Here is a 23,626-nt window from a genome sequence, read left to right on the forward strand (position 1 = left end):
TTAGGGACTAAATCCCAATTCTTACAAGGCTTTAGTACAAGGTTTGCTTGGGCAGAAAAGGACCAACATGTCCTACCAGAATCCTGTTCCAGTCATTGCATGGTCTAAAAAAAGAAAAAAATGCTCCTGAATGTGTAGAAGTGTATTAAGGTTTTTTATGCAGAAATGCAGATATACTGAGGTCTTCACAATGGGCACTCACCTGAAAATGGACCACAGCAAAATAATTACTCCTCTTTCTATTTCAGTCGTCTTTGGTCTTTGTATTGTTTATGGATCATAATATTACACAGGAGTTCATAGCATTGGAAGATTAAGGTGCTTAATTTGAATGAGAAGTCCAAAACAAGATGTCACCGTCTCAGTTGTTTTATTAATATAATACATTTCACTTGTTTTCTGTGTGTGTCAGCTTTGCATTGTAGCCAAATCAAAACTCTGCAACATCAAAAAAGTTACTGCGCTAGAAGGCTAGTAGTACTGAGGTTACAAGCCTTCAGTGGTAGGCTAAGATAATTAAAAAGCTACATCATGCCCGTTGTGTCAATGTTGCTATAATGTGATCTAAAGGTGCCGTCTTGTACGATAACAGGTTATTCAAGTTTGTCATAGTTGGCCTTCTAAAGTTGTATTTTTGTTATTGCCAATTATTTTGTGCCTGGGCATGCTACACATTCATTATGTGATTGTTGTGGGCTTATTATGGCAGAAATAGTTTGCCTATTTTTTATCAGAACGCAACTGAATTTGTGTCAAATGCAGATTTGGAAATATCCTGCATTCCCAAAACGCAATATTCCATTGGCTAGCTGTTATTTTCATAATCGAGTATAAATAAATATAACCTAGGTCAAAATTCTCTCAATACAGTATGTCACATTCACTATGTAGTGACAATATGAGAGAGAAGAGAAGCAAGATATTTTCTTTGTTTACTGAAATCAAATCTGTTGAGCTGTGTAATTATTTATATTTTAATGTCTATGACTATGCCCTTCAAATGTATGGTTAGTTAAATGGAGGCTTCACTGTACACACTTGGCAGAAAACTCACATAAATTAATCTGTAGATATAAATAAAGAGGAAGGTAAATTCATGTGTTGCCTATTCCTATATTGAGCCATTTGTGCCGTCTATGGCTTCATATTGAGGGAAAGAAATGTGAAAAATAAAATGAGAAGTTGGCCATTAAAAGAAGAATTTTGTAGTAGACTGTGATTAGCCTATACACTGAAAGGTTGTCAACGTGGTTGCCCAACGTGATTTCCTTAATTAAAATAAACTTGAAAAACCACAGAAACTTAGGCTTTAAACTTTTCATTTGTGGATCTCTAAAATACATTCAAATGATAAGAATAAAGCCAGATTACAATTGGATTGCTGTATTGTTGTAAGCATAGTGTTTTCCAGCTGTATCTATTACATTGATACATTTCAGAAATTATATATTTAAATGAGCTCCATTTACAGCTTTCCTTTCCAGGGATGTTGCTAAATCTTGGGTAAAGGAAAGAGGAGGGATGACCAAGGACAAAACATATTTTTGGCAGCTTTTCAAAACTTAGCTCAATATTATGCACTGCAGCCCTACCTGCAAAAGGCTTATGAAGGCACATGATAGTCTTTGTTACAACATTTCATGTTCCCAGTTGCATTTTGTGGCTAGCCACGCTGTGGCTACATTTGTCTGCTATTTAAAGGCATGTTTCCATTAAATGCTTATTTTAGAAACCACCAAAGTGAAAGCATGTAGTTAGCATACGACTGGTGTTAACCTGAGGCTGTAGGCAATGCCTGGGTCTCTTCAGTCCGTTTCTGTGCACTTGAGACACATGCAAGCATATTTACTGACATTTCTTTTTTGTTCTTCAAAGGCTCTCAAATTTAACTTGATTCAAGGTGTCCACAATATCATTAAAAGTAAGTGAAGAAAAGTATCTTAAATTCTTGAAATGTGTCTCATGGAGGACTGATTTCTGTCCATCCTGAGCCAATTGTACACAGACACTAAGAGATGATCCTTTTAAGGATCATCTCACAAAGAATCCAAAATTACTCCCTCAATTTGTCCAGTGTAAGTGATTAGATTAGATTATTTGTCACAATATGGTCCCTTCATTGACAGATGAGGGAGAGGAGTGAACATGTTCTTAAACTATTGTCTGTTGAATCTAGCAAAAATCTTAAGGTAGTAGCTAAATGCTTTATTGTTTTATTGTTTGGTTGTTGCACACCCAACCTGTGTCACTGAATGCAGTTTTTGGAATTGTTCTTCCCTCTACCCTCTACCCATGGAGTTATGTTTAGTTAAGTAAGCTGTAAAATGGCAGAATTTCTGTATCCAGATTCAATTAAGGACCAGTTAGGGAACCTGAATTTGGAAGACTTGAATACACAATACAAATGTTTACAGAACTGTACCCCCAGGGAAAGAAGGGTGGGATTGAGCTTTGAATTAAATCTTTATGACAACCCCCATAAATCTGAGTGAGGTGGCTCCAGATGTTTTTCTCACAAGCCACAGTCATTACGAGCCAAAACGATGATGGTATTATTTCAACTGAGATCTGGGTAATTTTTTCATGTCAAGTCCAACTTTTCACTTACGGTTGCCCTTTATTTATTTATTTTTGAAAAGAGGATTTTATTAACTCCTCTGGCATAAAAAAAGATTAGTTTCACAAAATATAAGGTCACTGGCTATATGTTTTGAATTTGTGCTTTTGTGTGCAGAAGCAAATTTTGAGGTTTTGTAGCATTGACATATTCAGTCAAATAGAGATGGAGCAAATATGCAAATATAGGGGGCAAACTAACCCGGGGCATGTTGAAATAGGGAGTTTCCATAGTTGCATTTGCACAAGAATGATGGTTTTGTTTTCACTGATGTATTATAGCTATGCACTTCTCATATGTGAGTGACAGGATTATTTGAAAACATCATCACTTCAAACTTTGCACAGTGTTAGTAATGTTTTTTCACCAAAGTATTTTAGATTATCTGATTATGTGACTACACCACAGACTCCAAATATATGTCATTTTAATCGCTCTCGTGTGACACATGTCACTAACTAGCAGAAACTGTGAGCCATGCATGAATACAACTAGCTCTGTCGGTACAAATTGGAATGTGGCCTGTAGCATAGTGGTTAAGGTAAATGACTGGGACACGCTAGGTCAGTAGTTCTAATCCCGGTGTAGCCACAATAAGATCTGCCCAGCCCTTGGGCCCTTGTGCAAGGCCCTTAACCCTGCATTGCTCCAGGGGAGGATTGTCTCCTGCTTAGTCTAATCAACTGTATCGCTCTGGATAAGAGTGTCTGCCAAATGCCAATAATGTAATAATGAATGCTTACAACATGCCCCTGCCTATTATAAATGCATCCGCCACAATACAATACATTTTCATATAATATTGTGTATTCCATGTATACCTTGCACTTATACATTTATTCAGAGACATTCATTACATTATAATAAAAATATAGATCATTTCTACAGGACAACTATCAGGTGAAAAATGTAAACCGTAAGAAATGCTGGATTCGGCAACCAGTCCCAGGCTAGCCAGGCTAGGAAGGGTCTCAGAATGCATTTTTACAAAAGGTACAATGCAGACTACCTGCAGAATGAGCCTGTAAGCTGTGTAGAGCTCTTTCAACATGAAAGCTTCTGGTGTCTGTTATGTAAACTTCACAGGGAGGAAAGTGCCTTTAATGTATTAGTGTAACCACTTTTTAAATTAAGCATTTTCCCTCAGCTCAACATGATACTTTTTATTTGAGGTTTGCTTTTATCTGCCTACCTTTAGTTTGATACCTGGCTCACTTTAATGAACTGATAATAAATTGGAGCAGATAGTTCTGATTATACAACTGTTTTTAAGCTAAATTTAATATTTTAATATCTAGTGCAGGTAGACTATATGATTGGACAAATAACATCTATTGGTATTGGGTTATAAAATCTGTGTGTGCACTGTTATATTATAAACGTGTCAGGAGAAAAAATTGACTGTGCCAAAGAATCCTTCAGGAGTAGAACTCGTAAAATTGGAGTGGGCTAAATGCTAATGCTAAATTCTGGCAATTCTGACAAGCAGCTGTTGTCAGTGGCGAAGCTTAAGTTATTCAGTTGTCTTCTGTCAGTTTCAGCCAGAAATAATGCTGATAACATGCTGACTCCAGGCCAACACTGTTTCAGTGGGAAGAGCAATGGAGAAGGTCACTGAGCAGGGCAACGGACATCTTGGCAAGTCAATACAAGACAATAAGGAGAAAACATCAGAAAGCTGGGGAAAGGTTGTCACTAAAACGAACAGTTGTCAAATGTGTATTATTGTTCTCGCCCACAAAAGGATTTCGGAGCCTGCCATTCATTTAAGTTTGAATGGTTTTAATGTCAACAGCTGCATTAATTTTAAACCACTGTCAAAAAACCATTCCTCTCAGCTGAAAGACATCATACTGAAATTCATTTTATTTGGTCTGTAGTGGAAGACCATTTTGAGAGGCAATGGAAAACTGAAAAATAAAAAAATAACTTAGATTCACCTGTGGTTTAAGTGTTACTCTCTTATGGTCTTTTTTAAAAGCAAGCTTCATAAATCCTAAGTGAAGTTTCAACACAGGATCACAGAGGACAGACGAGTCAACTATGCAAAGGGCAAATATCTGGCATGCCTTGCTCGGTTGTGGTTATTGGACTGTGGTTTTGGAACACATTTACTTTGGTTTGACTTTTTCAAAGCTGTTATCTTCTCTCTCATATTTAGTGGTAGCATATAGTTGCGGGTATTTTGCATATTATTGACTAGAATTTATGTGGTTGTCACCCTAAATAGGCTATTTCCCATCAAATGTTCATTTACATTACCAGTTTTGCAATAGATTTGCCAAAACCGCTTCTGTGTGCTCTTCATATTTCTCAAGATGTCATTCTGAATCACCAATGATAAGGAACTTTAGGACTGATGCAGCTAAAAAACATTTAGCTTATTTTATTTATTTTTTTATCACCATTTGGTTTCACAACGCCGTGGCGTGTACTGAGCAGGCATAAATACATTGGGTCTGAAATTAATGCATAATTTATTTCAAATGAGAAATAAAAATATGGCATACAGTACAAATTCATCCATATCTCCTTAAGTGTCCTTGCTCTGGCTGTGTGGGCTGCATTAGTTCTTGAGAATGTCAGCAGCCTATGCAACACATTGACTAGGTAGGTATATTTTATCAGCTGGTTAAATCTTCAGCTCATGACACACTGTAGGGCTAGAACAGCTTGCTGCTCAGCAACATGTGGTCTGTTATCACATTCACACCAGTAGATGTGAGTCAGTCCGACCAGAATCTTTTTTAAACGGGAGATTTGTTTATTTGACACAGTGGTCTGAATTCAGTCTGCATAGAGAATGTAAGAAATTGTTACAGTAACAAAACCTACAGGTATGGATTTATAGTTAATTTAAGCTACTAATTTTATTTATTTAGATACTGTTTCCTATACATTCATTGTGTTGGTGAATTCTCCAATCGGTATACATTTTTCTCCATAATTTTAGAAAAGTTCCTTTTCTGATATTGCAATGTCCCTGTATTTATAGAGAGAAGTAATTTGTTGTGTTTGACGGTAAAATAATTTCTTGAATACTTAAAAATAATAGTTGTATTGCTTTCAGTATTGATTACAATATATCAACCAGCTGAAGAAAGTCAAACATAAAAGTATTTCAGTGCAATGCCTCCTATGCTCACCAGGTTCACTAAATTAATAGATTTTTAATACAAGGTTTGCTAGGGCAGAAAAGGACCAAAATTGATGTTCTGATTGATTTCAAGTGAAATCTGATGTTGATTCAAGTGAAATGTGTCTTTACCATCTTGCTAGCCTGCTGTGTAAGTGTGCTTAGCTTGCTAGCTATGTAAATCACGGTGCATTCCCCGCAATCTGTTAGCCTCCACATTAGATAAATCCAACATTTACGCATTATGAATTGGATGGAATTCAACATGGCTTTTTCATCTCACAAGATGTTAAATGTTTGAGTATGTAGCTGGTTAAAGTTAGCTATTAAAAGCACGTCTACAGCTAACTGTAGCTACCAACTTTAATTTACTGCTAGATAACTAGTTATGTAGTAGTTCTCTGCTAGTAGTTGTTTACGGTGCTAGCGAGGCGAATGCTTTTATGTTAACTATGTAGGCCTACACAGGAGCAGAACTAAGTTTCAAAGTGTACAATCACATGATGGCGTTGTGTCAAGGCATCACGATGACTCCGGAACCAGAAATGGGGCATCTCAGGTGTCTCAGAATATGCAGTTACACTGGTACAATAATCACACCTCCTTGCCTCTGAACACTGTAAATGACTTCTAAAAATGTATACTTCTATTAAGCCTTGTATTGTTTATCTTTACAAGATACGTACTGTAGGGTGTGTGTGCTTGTATGCACACACATGCATAATATATAATTTGGAGACCTTTTAGAAGCCATTTTGAGCAAGTACTCTCCTGAGCTCTCATTCTATGAAAGAACTTGAACATGCCTTCCACCTCCTATGTTGTTTTGCCAAACTCAGGAAAGATTATGCAGGAGACAGCCTAATAATTTGGTTTTATGTTTGATGTATTCCCTAGCGTATACGGCTTGATTTGCTGTATTTTCAGGTTTTATTTTAAACCTGTCTCTAAAGGTTAATGGAAAAAAGAACTTCTAGAAGCCTTGGTGGTGGCTGCCAAGTTTCAGAATTATTCTAGTGAATAAGTATTTCTATTTTCCAAGTTGGCAGCTGGTAACACATTGCTTTTAATTCCAATGCCAACTGTTCTGTGTTGAATACTCTGCAGTAGAAGTGATATGTTGTGGCCTAATTGGCCTCTCTGAATCTGTAACTGCAAAAGTCAACAGATTTAACCTGTGACTTGGAAGATGTTCAAACCATGTCAGAGGTTGGCACACACAGCTACTCGTTTGTTCGCTTTCACAGTAGGCCTGGGATCAGTCTTCAGAACACAGGGCAAATGAGGTGCCTGATCATGTAATTATGGTCGGCCTAGTGAATGCCTATGTGCTGTAAATCCCGGCCAAATGGCTCAGGTCGTACAAGTAATGGATTTCATGCTGAAACCTGGACACTTTGTAATCCTGTGGTTTTGGTGAGAGCAGATTAGTTTAAATCTTTTTGCTTCAGACCTTTTTATTAGCCTCATTCTGAAACTATTGTGTAATAGCACATATTGAGATAATAGTCTATATCACAGAGGTAGTCCAATATTGTGAGGTGTATTGGAAATGAAATCACTGTGCCATTATTCATGAATACAGCTTTGAATGTTCACTGTCTTTTTTGGCTCCTAGGAAGAGAAAAGCAATTGATTTCAGTGTATCTTCTCATCCTAATCTATGTCACTCTCTTTTCTCTCCAGTTGCACCTTAGGAGATGCATATTCCAATGGGATTAATACAATTCCTGGACCAGTTGTAGGGAGGGAAAACAAAGTTTCACTCACTGGGATTGCTGTTCTTGCGCTTGTGTACCTGCTCGTGGAACAGAGCATTGGAGGCATCAATGGAGCCAGGGGAACTCACTGGCTTTGCGCGACCGAATGGGGACAAGGTTGACCTTTGTGGCAATGCGGGTATGCACAATGCTGCTTCTCTCCCGGAGGGATTGTTGGGCTCGCAGACTGTCCTGGCAGAGGCTTTTCCCATGTCAGGAGAACAAGTGGAACCCGAAGGGGAGGATGCGCTTAGTTTGGGTGGGGACGAGTACGCCCTCTCGAACCAGGACAGTGAGAAGTGGGTGCATGTCGATGGCATTGAGGAGCAAGAGTTCTCCATTAAGGAGGCTAGCTTCTCACAGGGCAGCCTCAAGCTGAAGATCCAGACCACCAAGAGGGCCAAGAAGCTTCCCAAGAGCCTGGAGAACTACATCTGCTCCCCAGAGATCCGCATCACCGCCAAGCAGCCTGGGGAGCAGAAAGCAGCGAGGCTAAGCAAGACCAGCCTGGGAGGCGAGGAGGAGGAGGAAGATACGACTCCTAAAAAGAAGGTAACGCAATAACCCAGTCCATCTGCATCGTATGTACAGTATGTACAGTTCCTACAATTCAATATGAATTCTATTAAAGATGAATGGGTATTGGCTTGATTAGCTTGGATAATCTTAAACTTGCATGGGTTTAGAAAATCTGCATGAAATTTTGAAATGGGTTTAATGTTTAAGGTTTAATTTTCCATGCTACACTATTATGCTTTATTTGTGTTATTATGCAAAGGTTATTAATACAGTTTAATATCCACTATAATAATCAATTACAACGACCATGAAGTCGGCTGGATTGATGGTGATGGGCAATTCCATGGTATCTTGCGTTATATTTAATGGGACGTTGACTTCATTTTGATGCTGGTGTTTTGTCTCCTAGTGGCCCTGAAGGCATATTTTCACTTTAGTGGTGTGTTAAAATGACCGCAACTAAGAAAGCAAAATAACCAAAGACATTTCATATCAGTAACTCACATAACAAAATCAGGTCATGGCTATAATGCTAAATACAGTTTATGTGAAATTCTCCTCATACTCAACAACTCTGGTACAAATTCTCCTGTGTTTTTATGGTATTAGCAAGTAAGTAGCAAGATCACATTCAAATATTTACATTGTTATCAATCACTAAAGCGAGCACAAGTGTTGGTAACTCATGTTACAGTAACTTGTACTACATTTTCATGTAAGCGGGATTGCAGTATCATGTTATTTCAAATATTAAATTTTCCCCACTCACTTTATGGCACCATGTATATTGAAAAGTTTATAGAAAAATATTGGACCAATTTCAACTTAACTAGAACTCATATTCCACACATGTCGAATATTTATTTTCTCTTGCTATGAAGATTACATTTTCAGGTCATGTCCACTCTCCACTGGAATTTTCCTAATAATGTGGTCCATTGAAAATATCACAGAATCAAATTATGCATTGATTTATCTTGCCTTCCTTGGCCTATCAACTATTAACAACAAAAATGGTATTCATTATTTAAACATGTACTGTGAATGCAATTTTAGCTAAAATGTATATATGTTTCAGTATTTTAAAATCATGCCTTTTAGTTGTGTGGAATTTGAGTTCATATCCTTTTTAGCAGTTTTCTAATCTTGTAGTTCTAGGCAGAGTGGAATCGGGGAACAGAATGTTTGATGTAGAAGTCTTTATTCAGTTACTGTTGAACACAACATTTTACAATTGATTCAGGAAAGCCAACTGAGAATTCTATGAGAGCTTACCTGACATTGTGTTACAGAGGTGGAACAAATCTCTTACCCATTCATTACCTACTTAGGAGTAGCTTGTAAAATATCACATGCCCATTTTCTATACTTTCTATATTATATTTCAGCTGATAAAAAATATTTTGTCCTGTGCCAGCCACAAGCAGTCTCTTTTCACTCCGATGGAGTCATGTGCCCTTAAGCTCTTATGTGCTTACATTTTGAGATTTGAAAGTCCTTTGGCCTTCATCAGTAGGTGGATACAGTATGAATGGAAGTATGGCAGTCACCGTTGCATTGTGTTTAACTATTACAAAGGAATCCATCCCCGTCTCTACATTTCCTGGAGGTTTTGAAGGTATGCAAAGAAAGTACCTTTCATAACAGCAATTGTTATTCAGTGAAGTAACGTCAGTGCCACTGTGATACCCCTATAGAGAACAGCAATAAGCGCCCACATCGTGCCCTAACAGACACACCGTTGCTCTTTTGTTGTGTCTTTCTCCTTGTGACAGTGCAGGGAGAGGTAATACAGGATTCTGTGAGAAATTGAAGGAACAAGATCATGATACCACAGCCTGACCCTGTAATTTAATATAATTGGGGAGAAAGTGCTGGCTTGCAGAAACATTCAAGTGCCAGCATCAGCAAGTTTCAGGAAAAACAGAAGGGCTCAAATTCATTCGTTTGACCTCGATGTTAACAAGTTCTTCGATATAAAAGTCTCAAAAGTTTGTGTCACACGATGCACAATTGAAATGTTCACTTTATATCAGGCCTGGTGCTACAGTATTTGTGGTAAGTAGTTATTCTATGCAATTCCTTCAGTTATCAAATAACTGTTCCTTCACACATGCTTAGAGTAATGCAACCTGTTCAATTGGACTTAATTTTGCCTCATATACACTTTACCACTTAGATATTAGGTAGACCTGTGCACCAGCTTGTTAATGCAAATGTATAATCAGCCAATTATGTGGCTGCAACTCCACTCATAAAAGCACACAGACATGGTCAAGAGGTTCCAGCAGACCAAATTGCGTGAAAACAAAAACATCCGGTGAGCGGCATTTTTGTGGGCAAAAAGGCCTTGTTAATGAGTGAGGTCAGAGGAGAAGCCTGGACTGGTTCAAGCTAACAGGAAGGGGACTCAAGCTCAGGCATCTCTGAACACATCGGACCTTGCTGTGGATGGTGTACACACTCTAGAAATAAAGGTACCAAAAGTGCCTAAAACGGTACAAATGCTAACCTAAAAGCTAGATGGTATCTAGTTACAATGACAAAGGAGTTTCCCCCACTGTCCTGCAATTTTCCTCCTCATTATTGTCTCGGCAAGCATGAAACAGTTTGACCAGTCATAATGTGGACCTGAGACAGTTTGACCAGTCATAATGTGGACCTGAGACAGTTTTACCAGTCATAATGTGGACCTGAGACAGTTTGACCAGTCATAATGTGGAACTGAGACAGTTTTACCAGTCATAATGTGCTAGTTTTTTCCCTGCATACAATCAGAAAAGTAGGTCACAGCAACTCTTGAATTTTAAATGTATTGCCTGTCGAGAATACATAATCACTCGGTGCAAATATGTATTAATGCTCACCGTGTAGAATATGTATACATGTGTATAAATGCTTGCGAAAATAATAAACATAAATTGCCTAATAAAGCCTACTAAAATGTTATAAGCAGACATGTGTATGGATAACTGTTATTAAGGAAATCATTAAATCAAAGCATAGCTTTCTAAAAGCAAAACACTGCCCCATTGATCGTGAAGAAAGGAAGCACTTTACAATACACACTTATCTTATCTCGACTAGTATTTTCTGCAGCTTTACATTATGTAAATTAATTATTCCCGCATCTCCCGAACACCACCTACGACATTAACACCATGTGTGTTGCATTGTTCATCCTGTTAGCAGAGGTGGACATTTTCAGTAAGATCCAAGCCAAAATCACTTTTTGCATTTCTTCTGCTTCTTGTATGTCTTATGATCCATGCTGCTATTCCTGTCACACTTGATAAGCAATAAAGACACACTCACACATAAATCATTTATTTGACTGATTTTTGAGATACAGTGCCCTCCAAGTATATAGCAAAAATAACTAAATTTCACAGTTTATTGTACTTTTGGAGGGCACAGTATGGGAAACAAACAGGCTATGCAGCTTGTTAGTGGATACATTTCCATGGTGATGTAGGCTGTAAGACAAGTCTCTCCTGTTCTGAGTGTAGGCTATAGTCCAGTCCATCAGCAGAAAGATGCCAGTACCTGCTTCTCATCAAGCTCCCTGTTGCAAAAATATTCAGCATTGTCTTCCCCAAACCTCTTAACGAGTTTTGGCCAGTGGGTCATTGTGTCTTAACAGCACTGAAAGTTATGTACTGTAATGGAAGAGTTAATGATGATGTATCATTAGCAACTTGTAGGCATACTTTGGATGAAAATGGAAATATTGAGTCTTGTTTTCTTTGGCATTGAAACGTAAAACATTACCAGGGGGTGAAATAGTGTGCTTCTCCAATTGCATGAGGGGCCGCTCCAAAGCTTTGATGACCGTCCAAAGAATGTTTATTTTTCTTTTCTGTCACTTTTACTGGGCCAGGGAATACCATGCGATGCAGATCGCAATATGTTTTCATTTTTGTGCCATAACCAGATGTGGTTTGTGATTTGTGCGGGTGGGGAGAAGCTGCCTGCTGTAATGGTTGGAGTGTCTGGCACACAGCAGATGGACTCCCTCTATGTCTCATTGTGTCTGGGTCTCTCTCTTTTTTCCTTTTGGCTGAACTAATAGGCCAGATGGTGGTGAAGAGGCAAGGCCAACAAGTGAGGCTGGGCATATGGGGAGCCTGTTTAAAATGGGACCCTGCTGAGGCGGGGGGTTGGGGTTTCTGCGTGACACAATGGGAGGAAATTAGGAAAAGGACTTGACTTTAACACAGAAGGTGCAAACTGATTTCTGTCGTGATGGGGAAAATGCTGAGTGTTTTCTGGAAAATGAAAACAAATGCTCGACTAGGGGTATGAAAATGGCATGGCACATTTGCCGAATACTGTGCTGTTTTGAATTGGAGGAAATGCTAAGTAGGGATGGGTGTGTCCAACTCACGTTTCCTTCCCACACACCTACTGGATCTCTTCTGTACTATTGCCACTGCTGCATCAGTAACAACTTTTAGCTTGCACTTCTGTTTTTTTCTGAGTTACAAAAAGAAATCATGGACATTATTATTATAATTATTATTATTATTATTATTATTATTATTATTACTAATTTTTTTATTTATTATTAACAAAAAGGCAAAACCTATTTTATAAATTCTTGCGGTATCCAATTATTTTGAACAGTGTGACATCATTGCCTGCATGAAGCAACCCTTTGCAGTTGATCTCATTGTAACATCATTGACAAAACAAGAAATGCCCCGATTTAATAAAGGTCTCTTGGTGGTGGCGGTTGGCAGGCTGGCTTTGTAGTGCTGCATCTCTGTAGCTTAGGGGAGAGTGATTTGAACCATGAGCCAAAAATATATTAAATCCCAAATCTAATACATTAATATTATAGGAGAATGTTGCGATGTTTGGTCGGAGTTAAAATTCATAGTCTGAAGTCATCATGATGATTTTGTGATTGGGATTAGAAGGACATTTTCATTTTGATGTCAGATTTTTCTGTAAATTGGACTCCTATGGGAGATACTGTCTTGATTCTATAATGGTGTCAATGCCACAAAAGCACTCTGACATGGGATTCTATGTTTGTTGATTTTATTTCAGTTCTATTGAAATGCTGGCTTCTTATCTCAGTCTGATGTCATTCATACTTCCTTACCTAAACGTCTGGTCTTCGTTTGGAATGTAGTAAAATTGTGTTCTATGAATTCCAATCCCCTGATGTTATTATAATCTGTAGTCATTTTAATTGTAGTGAATAGAGATAGAGTACATACGCATGCTAAATGGCTGTTTTTATGTTGCAGTGGCCATAGACTAATATTGTACCGCAGCATCAGTAGGAATAGAACATATGTTGTTCCTGTAGATAATCTATAGAGTAAATAGTCTACTGAGTATTTAAAAATATAGAACCACATATTTTCGTAGCTTTTGGGAATGGATTTGAACCAGCTTTCAAAAAGCTGTCTCTTCCTTTAGAAAGGGTTTATACCCCCATATATGCATATAAAAGGCATCATGGCTGTAATTTATAACCAACAAGAAATGACATGTGTTTTAGTATGTAATTGCTGGTTAGTAGTTTTTTTTTGTATTATGCTATTGTGCATTCATTGGGTCCAGTCTTGCCTCTGTGGTGCCGGAAGCGCTTTTTTTGAGGGAATTATTGGGGGAGAAGGGGTAGGAGGGTGTTTGGGGACGGGTTTGCTGGGGGATGTGCCGAGCTTGTTCAGTGTGATTTACCGCCATTGAAACAACAGCTGTCCCCCAGTGTCTGTGTCACTCACGTCACCCCCTCCTACGACTGGCCTGGCTCAGGCAGCTGAAGGTATTACTATCGAACAGGAAGCAGCGCACATCGCAAGACAAAGGCTTTGTGTACTTTATCTAACCCATGCTCTTCACAGCTCCTCTCTATAATATGTGCTGTCTGACAGACAGCTGAAGTGGTGTGGTTCCTTAAAAATAATCATGCAGTAGGGAAATACCCTCTAGGATCAGATTTGTAGGTGTATTATTTTGCGTTTAATAAATTGAGTTTATATTGCATTACCTTGTTACAGAGGGCAAAAGCTTTTTCTTTTGAGAATGTTGTCTTTGTTTTATTTTTTTAAAGGAGCAGCCATTCCACCCCTTTAGCATATATTGTTTGCTTTATTCAGACAGGTGGGAAGCAGAGAGTGTGTGTGTGCATGTGTGTTTCTGTGCATATGTATGTGTACAGAGGACCGCAAGAGATATTGTTGGATATGATCAGAATCTATTGGAAGAAAATACAGCAACCAAGTCTTGAGCCCTGGGGGACTTTGTTTGTACATTTGAAAATTATTTTCACTTTGACCAGTTTCATTACGATATTGCCACTAAAATGCCATCATCAGAAGGTATCGTGTATTTTATTTTAAAGTATGAAAATAAAATACAGATTGACACTTTGACACAGCAGCAGTGTCTGTATATCCAACATTTAAGTATTCCAAGGTGGAACAAAGATTAAAAGAGGATACAATTTTACAGTTTAAGAGCAGTTGAACATAATTAAGGATTTCTATAACCTACACTTTGAGCTGTAACAGGCTAACTGGAGAGAATGCAAATGTCAAATTACTAAAAATAAATTATTCAGAGTGTTCCAGGGTTATGTCACTTGAATGTTCCAGAGCTGCATCATTAAATTATACGGCGAAAGATACTGAAAAAATAGGATGATCATGATTGTGCATTGCTTTTAGCTCATTAAAATAAAACATTTTTATCTTGATCAGGCTCCCTTCACTAGAGTACTGCCAACACATAGACGAAACCATTCTTCTTCCCTGTAGCTAAGCTAAGCCATTACTGCTGTCTGGGGGGTAAATTAATGAACATTCTTCTCTATAGAAAATGCACTGTAATGGCAAGAAATATCATGTACAACATATGTAATTAAATTTAATTGAAGAAAATGCTAGAAACTATAGATATATACTTTGAGAATGGAGTTATGTAATGACTGAGGTTTGTCATTGTTATTAAGTCTCTCCTTTATAGAAACACTGGGCTGCCTTTGTGTGCCAGAAAGGAAACTGTTGTGTGTTCACTGCTCTAGTCACAAGGTGCGACCCAAGCAACTGGCTGGTGTTTTTCCTTTTAACCAATGCTTTTATTCCCAGCTGCCATCCACAATTGGGGCTGGCCAATCACCAGAGATTGATAGACATCAGATTTTCTTGATTAAGATTGTGGACTCTTTCCATTTCTGGTTCAGAAAGAAGAAAACAACTTAGATTTGCTTGGAGAATTGTCTGCTCTTTGCTGAGCTGTATTCTGATATGTCCTGTGATTATCAAGCTTGTGTTCATACCGTGTTAGTATTGTAACATTACAGCACCTTCACCATTAGTCATTGCTTATATCACTTCACTTTTCTTTCCAGTTCAGAAAAGCAGGGTTTGCTTGTAATTTGTAGTGTTGTACATTGGCCACAAACTGAATGCAGAATAGTGTTTTGTAAAGGGGTATGTTTCTTTTATCGTGTTTCTGAGATGGATGCATTTTTAAAACCCTCCTCAAGAAGCTAGACACCTAGCATTTTAGTGAGTAGGAGGATTCATCATTTTCAGCATCACGTCCTGCATGATTCAGTCCGTATTTAATGGATGCTGTTTAGCTTTTATGCTACCTATAAGAACAAATGATGCATAAGATGGACAATTAGTGTAGCTTTGGGTTGCAAACGTGGGTTTCTGATCTTCAGCAAATTTTTTATTTATTGGAAAGCCACTCAGGAAACCATTTCAAGCAAAGCTTTACAAATAATAAACTATTCCTCATATGTCTCATAGTTCTTTCTGTCTTATTCCCTCCATTATGTGCTCTTTTATTACCTTTGAAGTGCATAAATCATGTCATCATTTCTGTCAATAGCCATAGAGTTGATTAGACTAAGCAGGAGACAATCCTCCCCTGGAGCAATGCAGGGTTAAGGGCTTTGCTCGAGGGCCCAATGGCTGTGCGGATCTTATTGTGGCTACACCGGGGATCGAACCACCGACCTTGCTGGTCCCAGTCACGTACCTTAACCACTACGCTCCATCTGAAATGCAGCTACAGTTTAGTGAACGATTAATTTCTTACATTATATTTTTGCTGAATGTGCTCTCTAAATAGTGTCCTGTGTGTCGGAGTCATGTTGTTAAAACATTCTTCACATTTTGGAGTTGTGGGAATTCACTTGAAGGAAAGTCTGGAAAATCCTGCATTTGGACATCATAGGATGCTTAGCAAAATACATGTCAGTGTTTTTCACCTATGGCACCAAACGATTCAGTACTCTTTGCTTAGGTTCTCAGTCAACACTGCCAAGACGTCTGGCTACAGTTTCAATGGCAGGTAAATGCATGTGGTTGGGTTCATCATCCAGACTTTCTCTCTGTGGGTTTTGTCAAGATAAATGGGCTGAAGAATGGGAGTTCCACCAAGATGTGCATTTCTGTATGCCAGAGGACTTCTTTTCTTTCAGAAAATTATATACTGCCAGTTATTTATGAGAAAACACTGTCTCTGAAATAAGCAAATTATTTCAACCCACTTTAGCTTCATTTTCCAGCAGTTTTCAAAAGTATAATAAAGTATAATTCAAAAGTTGTTATTGAAAAGCATGCACAATACCATTTTTCTCCTATTTTAACCCCTTAAGTATCGGCCCCTTGAAATAAGCTTGAAAATGACATACCCAAAATACCCTTTTGATGACAGGCATGATCCTGGGAACTGTTGTAGCTAAAGCAATGGTATCTTGGAATGGGATATAAAGAACCGTGAGTTTTAATGCTTTCAAACGGTTGAAAATTGCACTGAATCAATGAATACCCTGGGCTGGTTAGATTTAAGGGGTTAAAGCATTCAGCAATTGTGTAATTGTGACATAGAATTACGAGGTAAAACCCAACACATTACACATTATAGATGAAAATAATTCCATACAGTAAAAAGCACCTACAATAGCTTGCATTTGAACGGTGCATATGAAGACAATACTGTGGATAATACTGGATGTACACTACTGTTCAAAAGTTTGGGGTCGCCTTTCTGCTTTTTCTGATTTAATATTTTATTTTCTCTGTTTGTAATCAAACAATTCATATTGGTCAAAGTGCAGACTCAAAGCTTTTATTAAAGGCTTTTTTATACACATTTGTTTCAACACGAAGTAATACAGCACTTTTTATATGTAGTCCCCCATTATGAACACAGAAAAAATATTAAAGCAGAAAAAGACAAGGTGACCCCAAACTTTTGAACGGTAGTGTATGTGGTAGTCAGAGTTTGACAGTCATGTTATTTGATTAAGACATATTAAGCATTAGGACATCACTACTCCATATCAATTGTAAACCTGGCAGCTAACCTAAGTGTGAAAGTCATAATCATGATTAGGATAATGAGTTACATAACCTCCCCCTCAGGCAAAGGAATCATGAGCTGGTCTTCCAAAGTTCTGGACCAGGACGTCTTTCTGGGCATTTGGAAAGTCACCAGCGTGTAATTTGATCAGTGGCCTTTCTGCCTGCAAAGACACATCAGCAAATAGGCTGTTATGATAGAAAGTGAAAAATGAAACCTAAAGGGCTTCCTGAGTTCTTTGGTGAGATTTGACCTTCTCTGGCTCTTGGCTTACTCTACTGATATTGTGATAACAGCTAATGATCACAAGTACTTACAAGCTTGTGCTACTATTTAACTTAAGGCATTTTTCCCAGCTTGCAGCTTAGCATTCAGAAACTGTGGGTCCACTTAAATTTTTCACAGTGTAGTGTTTTCCTTAACACCTATGAAAAATCTATAGTCTCTATATAGTCCTGTGAATGGTCTGTTTAGTATAAAAAATTGATCCAAAGGGAACACATGGTTCTATAGAGGAACCCTCTCTAGTTCAAGGGTTCCTTGTCAGGCAAAATGGTTTGTGTGCTTGTCTGGGTGCTTTCACACTTTGCACTTTTGATGGAGGGTTTCATAAAGAACTGAGAGTGAACCATATGGTAAGCAAAAATGTTAGCCAAAGCTGCAGTTAAACAAATTAAATCTGAATGTTTGAAGCTGACATTTCTATGGGAACATTAGGCATGAATCATTCAAAACAAGATCATTTAAATCAGTTACATGCAGCACTGTAATGGATATCCTCCTGGCCTGCCAGTAGTTCCTTTGATTGTTTCAGTGAGTTCCTCCATGGTTACTAAGCGCTGCAGGTTGTGCAACTGTTTTCCCACACTGTGGTGTCTGCCTGAAGGACCAGCATTTTTAAAACCATGTACTTGCATGTAATGGGTTCTTTGCAGGCCAACATACTGTAGGGATGTGAGGAATTGGAGAAATTGTCTTGCGTATCGAGTGGCTTAATTTCTAGTCTATGCCTGTGTTTTTGCAACAGTTCATGACAAAATGACCATGTTCAAATGATTATTGCTGATGAAATTGTTTGAAATTGTAATGCAATGTGAACATACACTTTATTAGGGAGACCTGTACACCATCTTGCACCAGAATACTCGCATAACATGAACCAAGTGGTTGCAGTCTATTTACTCCCTTACTAAACCTTGAAAAGGGAGCAGTGGAACGTGGTCTCACCTACTTTATTCAAGTCTCTTGCATTATCTGGAGAACATGCTATGTAAAATGAATAAATGAACACACCCATCTGCCACTGCAGGAGTTTGAGCATCATGAGATAAGGAAAGAGACGGCTTGTTGCTCTTGCCAAGCTAGTTGTATGGACTCATGCTTGGATGTTGATGAAGGATTGTGAGGCTTCAGTTTGGAAATGTTATTTACTGAGGCAATACTGTATGTATGTGCATTCACTGTTTTATTGTAAATTCATCACATGTAGCCCATTATTTGTAAACATGTTACATGTAGTATAATTTCATTTTGATTATCAAAATTATATGAATAACTTGAGCTGATTGTTTCCTTGCATGAATAGTGTTCCATAAATATTTTGTTTATTATTATTATTATTATTATTATTATTATTATTATTATTATTATTATACTGAATAATGGATGCAATCCATCTTTATTTATTTAGATTATGAATAAATTACTCTGTATGAATTACTTGTAATTGTGTGCTTTCTAAACACCTGAAAAACCTGCTGAACTGAAGGTACAAGACGATAAAAGGACTGGCTTAATGATCCAGTTTATAGTGTTGCATTACTGTGACCTTTCACCGTCTTGCTGGTGAATGTGGAAAGCCTTATCTAGGAGGGGGTAGAGTCATGCTCCCAGGTGCAAATAAGCTGCCAATTAAAGTCGGAAGTGGAACCCAAGTGTAAGACCCCCAGAGCTAAGCAATCACGTCTCCTGAGAGAGACAGAGTCTAAGGGTCTTTAGCAAAGAGGAAAAAACCTGTAAGTGGTTTCCAGTTTGTACCTGGGCTTTAAAAAATCAGATTATATTCCTTAAAACATCTGTTTTTCTAGCCTACTCATCAATTTACACTGAATGAGCACTTTATTAGGTATTTATGAGACTTAATTTTATAAGACTTATTAAGTCTTCCGCTGCTGTAGCCTGTCCACTTAGATGTTGCACGCATTTACCGTGATCGATGAATGACTTGTACAGGCCAATAACCAGAGCCAAAATTTGTGTTTCATAAATATGATCCAGCCAATTAAAATATTAGACACTTAGGGGCAAGTAGTGAAAGTAAGGTAGAGTGGGGGGGTTAGCAGTATGAGGTATGGATGGATGATCCCCCTGCTGCTATACCCTCCACAGCAGCTGTAGTCTGTTGACAGGCTGACCCATGTTAGGGGCAACGTGGGGCTACGTTCTCAGAGTCACAGTTGATATGATCTGGAGATTACAACAAACCAAGATTAACTTAATGCTGCTTCACTCTGTTACACAGCAGGGGGATCAGGGCGCAGTAATCCAGGAATGCAGCACTAGCGTGGTTTGAATTCAACACCAAACTATAGGGCACATCACTATACAGTGGTTTTGAGTTAAGCCTGAAGACTGAAGCCAGAAGCTATGCAGGTCGGAAATATCGGTAATAAGTTGTAAGTAGTCATCAGATCCAGTATGTGGGTGCTTACAAGACGTCCATCTTTCTGATTTCTTCACGCGGAGTTCAGATTACAAATATTGTTTTTGATGAGAATGGTTCCATTGCTCTAAAAAACACAGCCTGTCATAGATGAGTGGGGGTTCTGTCTATTCAGGGTATTGTCTACTAAGGCATTTACTGGTACAATCGCAGGAAGACCTACAGTATAATGTGTTACATAGTAATTGAGAAAATGCAGTTGAGCCGGTTCAATTTCACGGTTAGGCACCTATGAGCAGAACCCATGAGCTAGATTCACATTACTGTTTTCCATCCCACACGTCTAGAATAAGAAATGACTGAGATACGTTTAGAGACATTTGGTTTTTAGGATTGAAATTGAGTCCTGCTTTTTTCTCCTTGTTCCTACTTCAATTCGTTCCTTGTAAAACACAACATATTCACTTAATATGTAATATTGACTGTGGTGAGCAAATTATAACTAGTGAGAAAACATGCTAAGTGCGTGGTTTATTTTTGCGAAAAGATGTCTGGTCTAAAAGGCCCATGGTTTTATGCGGTCCACTGAGCGTGTATGTGTGTACGGGTGTAACATTTTCCCTTGTTACAGATGCAGTTAGGGCTTTTAATTCCTCTGAATGAGCAGATGCTGCCCTGGACACAAAGCCTGTGCAGGACCTGCACATATACTGATCTGTGTGTCATTTGAATGGAGTGAAATCAATAACACGTCATGCTGTGAGTCACCAAAATAATTTCAAGATTAGCAAACCTCCACAGATTTGACCCTGTAGCCATACGCTCTCTGAAGACGCTAAGGAAATGAAGTCGTGCTTTTAAGCTGTGGATTGCCTGTGAAAATCAGCTGCTTCTGGCAGAATGTTATATTAGGGACTCTTTTGCCCTTGAAAATCATAGAAAATGTCAAATATGTTCAACCTGGAAAGACTTGGCAAGTGGGCAAATGTCATTATTCATATTCTTAAAAAGCCTTTAATGGAATGAATTCTTGCTTTCCTATAGCATTTTACGAGCTCATTAAATATATCTAGACATATGTCAGGTCTACTGATGTCACTTGAAGTATTTCTCCCAGGTTAGCTAGCTGAATGTCTAAGAGGTTTCATGCATTTTTTCACACATAGGCAAAAAGTCATCTCCTGACCATGGGCAACATATTGTGCTGTGTGCTCATTCAGCTGCAGCGATGGCTTGCATCACGCGGGTAGATCATTTAGCTCTAGCAGCTTGTGGGAAATTGGAGCTGTTGCTGACTTAACACAGTGGTATGGCAATTGGCCATCTTTATAATGGCTTGCCTGAAGAACAGTGGAATAGAGCAAATACAGTGGTTGAACCTTAAATGCCAGACAGAGTGTATACAAATAGAGTACAGATATTCTCCTGAACCACTGCACATTCACGATACAGGTTTCTGGAAATGGACTACATGTTTTTAATTGACAATAAAATCTTTGTCAGGGTGGAGGTTTTGGCTTCATATTATAAACCATGCGCTTGTTTTCAGTGTTTCCTCTGTCTCTAATAATTTCTCACGCATATAAAAATACATTGGCCATGAGTGGCTTCCTGCAGTACTGCTGTAGTCAGACCGTTAATTGCTCAGAAACGATGGCTTGTGGGGACGGGTGCATTTTTTATACTTTGGTGTTTTTTTTCTTCGCCCAAAATCGCAGGGCCTGAGGCATTTCCACAGCCCAAAATTGCCCTGAACCTCTGAAACCTGGAATCCTTTCCTTTTCCCAAACGTCTCCGGTGCCATCCAGTACCATCCATCCATTGATATTCGCCAGGCCTTATGCCAGTGTTATGCCAGCAGATAACAATGCATAGTTTTTAAATGTCAGAAACCTAGTGAAGACTACCACCAAGGTAAATATTTGGATGTTGGTTTTCAATATTGAGTGCCGAGAAAAATACAAAATAATGTGAAAATGTGATTTTGGCTATTACCAAGCTATTGCCGTAACTAGCTGTTGTGTTTTTTGTTGGGTACTAGGCTATAGCTTAACCTCAGTGGCTAGTGCAGGATGAAAGTTTATGCTCTCAAAGCACATATTCTGTTGTGTTCCCAACATGAGGGATGCTGACTATTGACAGGTGATGCCAAGGTCTCCTTCCTAGCACCTGTCAGACCACTGAATAGGGTGAACAAAAAGGTACAATCAAGGGTATAATTAAAGAATGGCTGAATGGCCATTTGTGGAGAAAACGTATAGACTGAATTTGCATGAAGTGATCGAAAATGATGACTCCTGTAATGCTAATGCTGTCATTATGTCCGAAAGGTTTGTGATTGTTCCTTTTGAAATACACTTTAACACCCGGTGCTAAATGGTTCTTTATGTTGTCCATACATTTCTCTCTAGTACTCATCCAGCTATTAGAAGGTTAGAATTAAAATGTATACTACAAGAGATTTGAGGCTGACAGTGATTTGTACAACCATATGAATAAAATGTTAATGTCTGCTGAAATTGTATTTTTTTCTTTCTTTTGATAATATAAATAGTGTTTAAATGGCAGTGTAAAGACCAACCAGACTGAAATAATTATGCCTTTCAAAAGTACACTTTTTAACCAGTCTCTTAAACTCTTAAAACTTTTCTGCCTGTACATTGTTTTAACTGCCAAAATGTCACATTTAATGCTTTTGCTATGTGTAATGTTTGTTTTTCCATTCATGGCATAAGCCTCGCTGCAGTCATTTCCCTGAGTGACTGCATGCTCCACCATTTTCCACTCTTACTGTAAGTAGAAGGGCGTCTGTGACAGGTTATGGGAACTTGCAGAGACCATACCCATACCATTGTAAGAATGCCAGACCACACAATATGCATAACAGACCTTATTTTGACATAATGTAAATGTCCAGCTCTTAAGCTCTAGTTTGAACGCCATTAATGTAATTTGAAGATGTCTGCAGTAGTATGGTTTCTGACCCTTGTTAAACTGGCCTCTCCTGTCTCAGTAGTGCGTAAATGCATTCATCCTAGACAAACGGAGGGCTTTTGCATTGGCTTCCGAATAAAGCGCAACATCAGTCCAGCCACACCTTGTGAGGGTACACCCCCGTCGCCCACACCCCCTGGTGTCCAAATTGCAATGAATGGTTGTCTTTATTCCCAAAACTGGTGCGAAGAGTGTGTGTGTGTGTGTGTGTGTGTGTGCGTGCGTGTGCATGCGTGTGCATGCGTGTACACGCATAGGCAAGTGGGAGTAGTGTGAAGATCAGGCACAAACTACCATTTTCTTTTACCCCTCCCCCCTCATTTTGTATTTCTTTAGCCCCCGACCCTCAGCCCCTCTTAAGTGCTCCTTGTCAGGGAGTGGACACAGAGACGTGTTAGTATTCATTTTGTTTGTTTGCTCTGGGCCTGTCAGTCATTCACACAAAGCTGCAAGAGATCAGAGAAGAGCCTGACGCTGTGGAACTCAAGAGCGCCCTGGCCTGCTGGTTCCCACAGGGTGGGGTGGTCCTCAGCAGAAAGGGAAGGGAAGAAAGAAAAGGAGAGAGGAGGAGGGAGGGGTTTGTGGAAAGAAAGAGGAGA

General features: G+C 38.7%; 1 protein-coding gene across 1 annotated transcript in view; it reads left to right on the forward strand.

Moving 5' to 3' along the window:
* Positions 1–7,507: 7,507 nt before the first annotated feature.
* The window catches only part of LOC133142150 (SET-binding protein-like), a 40,812-nt gene continuing 24,693 nt past the window's right edge, over positions 7,508–23,626 (forward strand). The window contains exon 1 of the mRNA XM_061263178.1: positions 7,508–8,065. Within this exon, the coding sequence (XP_061119162.1) occupies positions 7,583–8,065 (483 nt within the window). The 5' untranslated portion in view covers positions 7,508–7,582. The remainder of the gene's footprint in view (positions 8,066–23,626) is intronic.

Source organism: Conger conger, chromosome 12 (assembly GCF_963514075.1).
Source record: "Conger conger chromosome 12, fConCon1.1, whole genome shotgun sequence".
NCBI lineage: Eukaryota > Metazoa > Chordata > Actinopteri > Anguilliformes > Congridae > Conger > Conger conger.